The 9,928-nt window shown below is 39.5% G+C and overlaps 1 protein-coding gene across 1 annotated transcript in view; it reads right to left on the bottom strand.

Moving 5' to 3' along the window:
- The window catches only part of DNAH6 (dynein axonemal heavy chain 6), a 310,610-nt gene that overhangs the window by 54,771 nt on the left and 245,911 nt on the right, over positions 1-9,928 (bottom strand). The window contains exons 63-64 of the mRNA XM_008063442.2: positions 8,493-8,683; positions 1,312-1,472 (exon numbers count right to left, since the gene is read on the bottom strand). Of these exons, the coding sequence (XP_008061633.1) occupies positions 1,312-1,472; positions 8,493-8,683 (352 nt within the window). The remainder of the gene's footprint in view (positions 1-1,311; positions 1,473-8,492; positions 8,684-9,928) is intronic.

Consider the following 9,928-nt stretch of genomic DNA (forward strand, 5'->3'; position numbering starts at 1 on the left):
GGGCGACAGAGTGAGACTTCAACTCAAAAAAAAAAAAACAATTACGTTTTACTGCAGGCCAAGTGGCAACCTACCCCACCCCCTTGGCAAACCTCCATCAGCTGTAAGGCAAAGACAGCTCAACCTCTCAATTCATGGTTTAGCATAATCATCTCTAGGAAACTTTCAGGTTCCTTGTCAAAGGTGGAAGGTCAAAGATCACCCCTTGGCTGGCCAAAGCATAGAAATGATAATAAGACCACCTTTTAGTTGAGGAACTTGTGGATTGGAAACATCTGATAGGTCTCTTGCAGGAAAAACCCCTCCCATTGTCTCCTCCACCACGGCAGCAATCATGTGACTAACCCACCCATCTGCCTGCTGTCCATCACCTGACATCAGTATCTACACTTACCTGCCCCTTCCTGATGATGTGGAACAGACCACCACCCAATCGCCTTATGACCTTCCCCCATCAAAGGAAAGATTTAAAAGGACTCAACCATGAGCACCAACCAGTTGCCATTGCCTTGCTATGCTATGGTGTTGGCCATGTGCTCTTGGAGCTATGGTCAGGCCATGTTTTCTTAAGCTTTGGCCCCCTCCCTTACCATAGGGAGGTGAATCTCCTCTCTCTCTTTCTAAATTAGTTTTTAAATAAACTGTATTTCCTAATCTAACTTCTATACAATTCTTTGTATCTTTCATGCGGCACCCGATCACACACCAGACACCCACACCCCAGCGGGCCTGACCTAACATCCTGGAGGCCTCGCTGGGAGTGTGATCTAACAGGAGGATAGGAACTGTAAAATACTACTCAAAAGGAACTGGTGATAATTTGAGCTCTGTTCCTTTACTTTTCTCATTTTATAGGGAAGAATTTAATTTCCCTTCTTGTTAAGTCTATTTTTCTATTTCTTTTTATTATACCTAAGGTAATATATTTCAAATCCACACACCTCGTCAACAAGGGTACCTACATAATGAACATTTGTATACCTAACCTTGAATTGTACCCCACATCTTTAAAATAAAAAATTAAAAAAATATATTTCAACTTCAAATAACCTCCCGAAGTAGGCAATATGAAACAGAAAAGACCCTCATCTTGGAATCTGAAGGCTTTTTTGTTTGTTTGTTTGTTTGTTTTGAAGACATGGTTTTTGAATCCTGGTCCTATAACTTAACCAAACCTATGTAGGTCTCAAATTTTTCCTCTTTAATAGGGGAAACACAACACCTACAATAAAGAATTACTACAAGGAATGAATTAAACAAAAAGCCTATATAAAATGGTATTATTATGCAAATGCCACACGCTCCACATACTTGGATCTGTGAAGGTTTTAATGAGCTCTTCCATTGCCAACATCCAAGAAACAGCAAGATGACAGTTTTGTAAAAATACCCAGTTTCCTGATTTCATTGCATCCTTGATCATCTTTTCAGCAATAGGTCCTTGTCCTTGTCCCAGTGAAATTGACTGCACCCTAAGTAGAACAATAACAACAAAATACAATTTTATACCATTTTAAAGCAAAACAAATATTAAGAAACGTAAATACAGTAAGACTAGCTTAGAATATGCACATTTCTAATCCTCATGCTGACAGATGTTCAAATAGTTTTTCTTATTTCAAATAGTTTTTAAAGACATTTTTATTATAACACACACAGAAAAGTATGGAAAACAAATCCATAGCTCTGTGAATGAACACAGATGACCATTTGTGCTTGAGAAATTTGGTGACAACCCAGCGGTATTTTCCCTGTGCCCCTTTCCACCCCAATCATTTCCCATCCTTCTTTCCTGAGGTGACTATTATCCCAACTTCTAACAACATTACAGGTCAATTTTTAAAAACGTAAAACAAATTGATATTCAGCATATGTACAGAAAAAGCGTACAAATCATTAGTGTTTAGGTTAATGAATTCTCCCAGACTGAAGGTGCACATTGTGTACCATTACTCAGGACAAAAAATAGAACACGATCAGTACCCTCCTTCTCAGAACCACTCCTTATCTCCAAGGCAATGACAATTTTGAATTCCAAAACCATAGATCAATTTTGGCTTTGAATTTTATATAAATGGAATCTCTATAGTATATATTTTTTCTATTTAATTGATTTCAGTCAACAATATATTTCATTTATTCACATTTTTTGTGCATCGTTGTAGTTCATTTGTTTTGACTGCTGTATACTATTCCACTGTGTGATGACACTGCAATTTAATTATTCACTCTGCTCTTGATGGGCATTTGGGTTCTTGGCTATTATATACAATGCCGCAATAAACAGTTTTCTATATATTTTTAAGCATACATGTGCACTCCATTTCATTGTGTATATTCCTAGAAATGAAACTGTTTGACAGATTATGTGTGTATTTAACTTTTGTATAATATCAAATTGTAAAGTGTCAAAGTGTTTTCCAATTTGCTGCTTTATACGTCCACTGGCGGTAGATGAGAGTTCTGTTTCTCTGCATCCTGGATAACACCTATTGGATGTACAGTAGTATCTCCTTAAGGTCTTCAATTACCTTTTTCTTTTTGTTGGCCATTTTCTTTTGTGTCCTTTGCCCCTTTTGTTGAGTTGCCTGTCTTTCTCTGATTTCTAAGAGTTCTTTATGTTGGATATACTCTTTGTTAGTTATATTACTACAAATATTTTCTCCTGCTCTGTCACTTGCCTTAAAAGAAAAACTTCCCTGATACTACACTTTGCAAACAGAAATTCTAAATTTTAAGGCACTTCAGCTCAAATAATCAACATTTTAAATAATATTTTTTTTGCATTGGATTTAAGAAGTATTTTAGTACCTAGAATGATATTCTCTTATATTATCTTCTATTTATTGTTTGCCTTCCATGCTTAGATCTTCGATATATTGAGAGTTGTTTTTATAACTATGGTGTGAGATACTGTACAGGCCAAGGCTCATTTTATTTTATTTTTGCATATGGTTATCCAACTGGCTCAGGGCCATTTATTGAAAAGATTGTTTTTTCTTCATTGCTCTGAGGTGCCACCTGTCATAAACGGTGTCTCAATATACACAAGTCTATTTCTGAAGTCTCTATTCTCTTTTGCTCATCTATTTATCTAGCCTTGTACCAATATCACAATGTCTAAATGGCTCTGTTTCATAATAAGTTTATAGTAAATATTGATATGTGATAGAATGCATTCTCTTATCTTGTTTGTTTCTTTTCTTCTTCAATACTGTCTTATTTATACTTTTTAAGAAAAATGTTGGGTAAAATCCACATAACATTCACCATTTAAACTGTTTAAAATTGTACAATCCAGTGTCTTCCAGGGCATTCACGATATTGTCTATTCATCACTATTCTCTAGTTTCAGAACATTTTATCCCCCTGAAAAGAAACCTCATACTCATCGTATTGGTCAGGGTTATTCAGAAAAACATAACCAGTAGGACACACACACACACACACACACACACACACACACACCGCGCACGTGTGTGTATATACATGTAATCTATATAATCTATGTAAATATATGTATATATATACAGAGAGGGAGAGGGATTTACTATAGGAATTGGCTCAAGCAATAATTACGGAGCTCAAGAAGTCCCACAATCTGCTGTCTGCAAGCTTGAAAACCATGAAAACTTGTAGTATAATTCTGTTTTGAGTCTTAAATCCTGAGAATTAGGAGTGCTTGTGTCCAAAAGCAGGGGGTGTCCCAGCTCAAACAGAGCAAGTGAATCTGCCCTTTTCTACCTTTTTGTTCCATTTGAACCATCAATAGATTGGATGGGACATTGGCGATGGTGATCTTTTTTACTCAGTTTGTAAATTCAAATATTATCTCTTCTGGAAACACCCTCATAGACACACCTTCTAATAATATTTTGCCAGCTATCTGGGCATTTCTTAAACCAATCAAGGTGACAAAATTAACCATCACATGCCTTAAGCAGTCTCTCCCCACTCCCTCCATTCTGTGAGCCTCTGGCAACCACTAATCTGTTGTCTGTCTTTATGGATTAGCCTATTTTGAATATTTTTTATGAATGAAATTATACAGTATGTGACCTCTTGTGTCTGACTTCTTTCACTTAGCATAATTTTTTTTTTAGCTGGAGTCTCACTCCGTCTCCCAAGCTGGAGTGCAGTGGCACGTTCATGGCTACCACAGTCTTGATCTGCTGGGCTCCAGCGATCCTTCTGCCTCAGCCTTCCAAAGAATTGGAACTACAGGCGTGCGCTACCATGCCCGGCTATTTTTGATTTATTGTAGAGACGAGGTCTCGCCAAGTTGCCCGGGCTGGTCTCGAACCCGCGGACTCAGGCAATCCACTCGCCTTGGCCTCCCAAAGTGCCGGGATTACAGGCTGAGCCACGAGCCCTGCCAGCGTAATGTTTTTATGGTTAATCAATGGTGTGCCACATATCAGTACTTTATTCCTTTTTATGGTCAAATAATATTTCATCGTATGGATATCCCACCTTTTGTTTATACGTTCATCAGCTGATGGGCATTTAAGTAGTGCCTAATTTTGGCTATATAAAAGCTTCTAAGAGCATTTATGCACAATTTTTTGTTTGAATACCTGTTTTCAATTGTTTTGGGCATAAGTCTAGGTCTGGAATTGCTGAGTCACATGGAAAATATACCTTTTGCATTTTGAGGAATTGCCAAATTATTTTTTGTAGTGGTTTACCATTTCATCCCTATCATTAGTTTATGAGAGTTCCAATTCCTCCAACTCCTGGTTGACACTTACTATTTTCCATTAAAAAATTTGTAGCCATCCTAGAGGGTGTAAAGTGGTATCTCATTGTGGTTTTGAGTTGAATTTCCCAAATGACCAATAATGTTGAGCAACTTTTCATGTGCTTGTTGGTCATTTGTTTATCTTCTTTGGAGTATTCTTGTCTTTTGCTCGTTTTAAAACTGATTTTTTTTTTGTTGCATTGTAAGAGTACATTATATATTCTAGATCCTAGATCCTTATCAGATATCTATCTGATTTGCAAATCTTTTCTCTCATTCTGTGGGGGTAATTTTCATTTTCTTCATAGTGTCTCTTTTGAAGCACAAAAGGTTTTTTTTTTTTTTGAATTAGAGTCTCACTCCATCGCCCAGGCTGGAGTGCAGAGTCACGCTCATGGCCACTGCAGCCTCGATCTGCTGGGCTCAGGTGATCCCTCCACCTCAGCCTTCCAAGTAGCCGGAACTACAGGTGCGTGCACTACCACACCCAGCTAATTTTTTGACTTATTGTAGAGATGAGGTCTCCCCAAGTTGCCTGGGCTGGTCTCTAACCTGCAGCCTCAGGCAATTCACTCACTCGCCTTGGCCTCCCAAAGTGCTGGGATGACAGACTGAGCCACCGAGCCCTCCCACAAAAGTTTTAAATTTTGGTAATGTCCAGCTTATCTACCTTCTCTTTTGTTGCTTGTGCTTTTGGTATCACAACTAAGAGGCTACTGCAAGCCTCAAATTGTAATAATCTACCTCATTTTTTCCTAAGAATAGTATACTTAGGTCTTTGATCCATTTTGAGTTAATTATTGCATGTGGTGTAAGATAAGCATCCAATTTCATTCATTTTCATGTGAGTATTCAGCTGTCCCAGAACTGTTGTTGAAAAGAATATTCTTTCTCCATTGAATGGTCTCAACCATACTGAAAATAAATTACTGCACTTTCTCGATTACTGTAATTTTGCAGTAAGGTTTGAAATCCTTAAGTGTGAGTCCTCCAATTCCCTTGTTTTTCAATATTGTTTTGGTGATTTGGGGTCCTTACAATTTAATATAAATTTTAGAATCACCTCATATATTTTTGCAAAAAAGCATTTGAAATTTTGATAGAGATTGAATCTGGAGGAAATACTTTGGAAAAGATTTGAGAAATATTGCTATCCTACATTAAGTCTTCCAGTCTTTGAACACAAAATATCTTCTCACTTGTTTACTTCTTACTTTCTTTCAACTATACTTTGTAGTTTTTGGTGTAAAGTCTTATCTCCTTAGTTGAATTTATTTCTAAGTATTTTATTCTTTTCTTTTTTCTTTTTCTTTTTGAGGAACCAGTTGGATTTCTGAAGCAGTTTCCTTACAGTGGTGGTGCCTGGCTCAGGGATGGGCAGGGAAGGGATAGCCAAACCCTCCCGACAGGAGTAGAAACAAAAGTTTAAGGCTGAGGCTGTTGCTATTCCCCGGATGCAACAACCAGGAAAATCACGTGAATCAAGAAAACAAAAATCCCTCTAGACTCTGTGATACTACACTCTTTTAACAAAATCAGATGAACATGAACAAGATGCCTAAGCCACAGTGCTCAGGATGGCGGATGCCCTGTGCCTGCGAGCCATGATTGCTGCAGACAGAGGTCCTTGATCAACGCTGGACCCAGTCATCACGTGGGGGTGGTGAGGGAAGATGTCCCATGATCCTTGTAATAGGTTCCAGCGGTGTCCCAGGCAGGGTGGTAAGGGAAAACCTGGCAGGATGAAGCCCTTGGTGAGGAGGAGGGGGACAGAATCTGCTTTCTGATTGGGACAGGACAGAAAAACATTCACTTTCCCAAAGGTAAGAGAAGAACATAGTTCTTTAGAAAAATCAAATTTGAATTTGAATTTGATTATTCTTTTTGAAGCTATTGTAAACGCAATTGTTTCCTTAATTTCATTTTTAGATTGTTCAATGCTGTTGTATATAAGTAAAACTGATAATTCTTATGTCCTAGAACTTTGCTGAATACACTTATTGGCTCTCATGTGTGTGCTTGTGTGTGTGTGTGTGTGTGTGTGTGTGTGTGTGTGTGTGTGTGTGTGTGTATGTGTGAGTTCTTAAGGATTTTCTACATATAAGATTGTGTTATTTGCAAATGGAGAGAGTTTTACCTTCTTTCCATTGAGAAAGGCTTTTATTTCTTTTTCTTGCCTAATTGTCCAGCTAGAAATTCCAGTATTTTATAGAAATGGCATGAACACACATTCTTGTTTTGTTCCTCATCTTGGGAAATCTTTTAATCTTTTACCATTGAGTGTGACATTAGCTGTAGGTGTTTCTGGATGAAATTAACGTTTTAATTAATAGACTGAGTGAAGCAGATTGCCCTCCTAATGTGAACGGACCTTAGCTAATCAATTAACGATCCCAATAAGCCGTCTCCTGCCTGACTGTTACACAGCAACATTGTTTTTTTCTTTTTCTTTTTCTTTTCTTTTTCTGGCCTTTATACTCAGATTGAAACGTCAGCTCTTCTTGTGTTTCAAGCCTGCTGACTTGAGGGTTGGAACTATCAGCTCTCCTGATTCTGGTTTTAGACTCGGACTGGAAATATACTTATCTCCCAAGTCTCCAGTTGTTGGCGACTGCAAATCTTGGGACTTCAGATCTGTCTATATCTATCTATCTATCTTTATCATCATCATCACCTATCATCTATCTATCTATAAATATGTAGATATCATCTTTGTTTCTGTTTCTCTGGAGAAGCCTGACTAATACAGAACGTGAACTCCAGTGAAGATGTGGGACCCATCATTCTCCTGTAGTTCCCAATCCAGGGAATAGACCAGAGCCACTCCATGCAGGAACCCACTGGATCTAGAGGTCACTTTGCAGGCCTGAGATTTTCTGCCACCCTGTGGTCTTGTGCACTTTCCTACCTACCTGGACACCATCTTGCACAGGACAGAGGAAAGAAGGAGGCATCAGGAAGACTGAACTTTTAGGAAAAAGGAACCAAATTGACTTACCCCAGAGAAAACATTTAAAATAAAAAGAAAACATAATGATATAAATGGGCAAGTTTAAACCTCTCCATACCTATTATCCAGAAGAACAGAGGCTTGTGAGAAAGATGAGATTAATAACAGAACATAAAGAGCTTTTTTCCCCCCACATTTGATTATAGGGAGTAAACTTCAGTTTACTTTTCAGTAAACACATTAAAATCATGTGTTAAAAACCAAACAAATTTTAAACACTATTCCACTAGATCTTAAGCAATCTCTCTTTTGCACAAATAAAATTTACATTTGCTTTTATAATTTTTGACCCTATTTTATGATAGCCACATGTTAACATATTTATTTAGTAAGAATACCTGAATGTAAGAATTGATTCTCCCCAAAGAGAAGAGCAAAGGCAATTTTTTTTTGAGTTGGAGTCTCACTACTTTGCCCAGGCTGGGGTGCAATGGCATGCACACTCACGGCCACCCCAGCGTCGACTTTCTGGGTTCCAGTGATCCTTCTGCCTCAACCTTCTGAGTAGCCGGAACTACAGACGTGCACTACCATGCCTGGCTGTTTTTTATTTTATTGTAGAGACAAGTTCTCGCCAAGTTGCCTGGGTTGATCTTGAACCCTCAGGCTCAGGCCATCCACTCGCCTCGGCCTCCCAAAGTGCTGGGATGACAGGCTGAGCCACCGAACCTGGTCGGCAAAGGCAAATTTTAACAAAGAGATGTTGATACAGACTGGTAATACTGTACAACGTGGCCTTACCGTTCTGAATACCCACTCTCCCGGGCGAACCTCTGGAATGCACCCATGGGATCTGAGCCTGTGCTTAAGATGAACACCAGGGGAGTGTTGCAGGACATGTCTTGGTACAGAGTAGCCAGGTCCACAGGCGGTGTCTCTATGAACTGTTTTCCAAGATTTTCTATCACAAAGTCCGTCAGGGCAAAAACCACCTGAAAGATAAAAAGAAAAAAAAAAAAACATCAAAAAATAGAACGTTGAATAGGAAACCTTCCTAATTTTATCCTAATTTTTCTCCTTCAACTCCTTGGGGGGTGGTGCCCTGTACTTATGCATGTGTTTTTTTTTTTTTTTAATTTTAAGGATGTGGGGTACAATTCAGAGTTAGGTATACAGATGTTGATTATGTAGGTACCCTTGTGGGTGAGGTGTGCCCCTCCCTCACCTGGTAGTTTCCCTCAACTGCCAATCCCACCCCTGCGCCCATGTATCCCCTCTTAATTGGATAGGCTTCTTCCTGTAGATGGAATATAGTGGATTTGTACATCAGCTGTCTGCTGACGGTGGGGGTTCTCATCACCCATAAGCAGGACAAACTCCTGAATGAGAGTGAAGGCCTCGCTTTTCCAGCTGTCTGTGAACCTGCTGTCTCCTCTTGCTGGCCTCCTTCTGTCCCTTCCGCATGCTTGTGGACTTTCAACCCTTCCATTGTTACTTTCTGTGTTATCGATCCCTTCCTCTCTTCTTGATTTTCCCATCGTCATATGATTAGGCATTACTGCTTTCTATCCTCAAAAGTCAAACGAAAACAAAAACCTTCCCTGGTCTGCTGCTTCCCTCCCAGTTACTCTTTCATTTCTTTGCTCCTTTTCCCAAGCCAACTTTTCAGAAAATCGACTCCACATGCTGCTTCCCTTCTTCATCCATCATTCACTTGTCAGCCTCTTCTGGGCCTTCTAGCAACCGGCTTCAGCCTTGACCGCCACGCCCAGGCCTGGCCATTTCCTACCCCGTGGGGTTGTTTCACTGATTACGCCCTACCCTTCCTTCCCCATTCCTGCTCTGGCAGGCCTCGCCTATCTCTAACCCAAGATGAGCTCCGTGTTAGATAGAAGAACCTGTTCCCTCTTCAAGATATTTTAATGTGCCGGAAAGCTGTCAGGATAAATATATGGCTTATAATATCTATAATGTGAAAGGCTCCCTCAGTGGTGGTGCAACAGACGTCGTGCACAACTGTGAATGGCAGCTCGGCTTTAACCCTAGTCCTCCATTAGATGTCAACCCTTTTCTGTTCCAGCAAGTTTTGCCATCTTCCTTTCTGTTTTTCTTCCATTCTCTCTCTCACTCCCTCTCCTCTCTTTCATCTCTCTCTCCTTTCTCTCTCATCTCTTTTTCTCTCTTGTCTTTTTCCTTCCCTCCCTCCTTCCTTCCTTCTCTCTCTCTCTCTCTCTCTC

Source organism: Carlito syrichta, unplaced genomic scaffold, assembly GCF_000164805.1.
Source record: "Carlito syrichta isolate Samal-C Ts95f unplaced genomic scaffold, Tarsius_syrichta-2.0.1 Scaffold306846, whole genome shotgun sequence".
NCBI classification, from domain to species: Eukaryota; Metazoa; Chordata; class Mammalia; order Primates; family Tarsiidae; genus Carlito; species Carlito syrichta.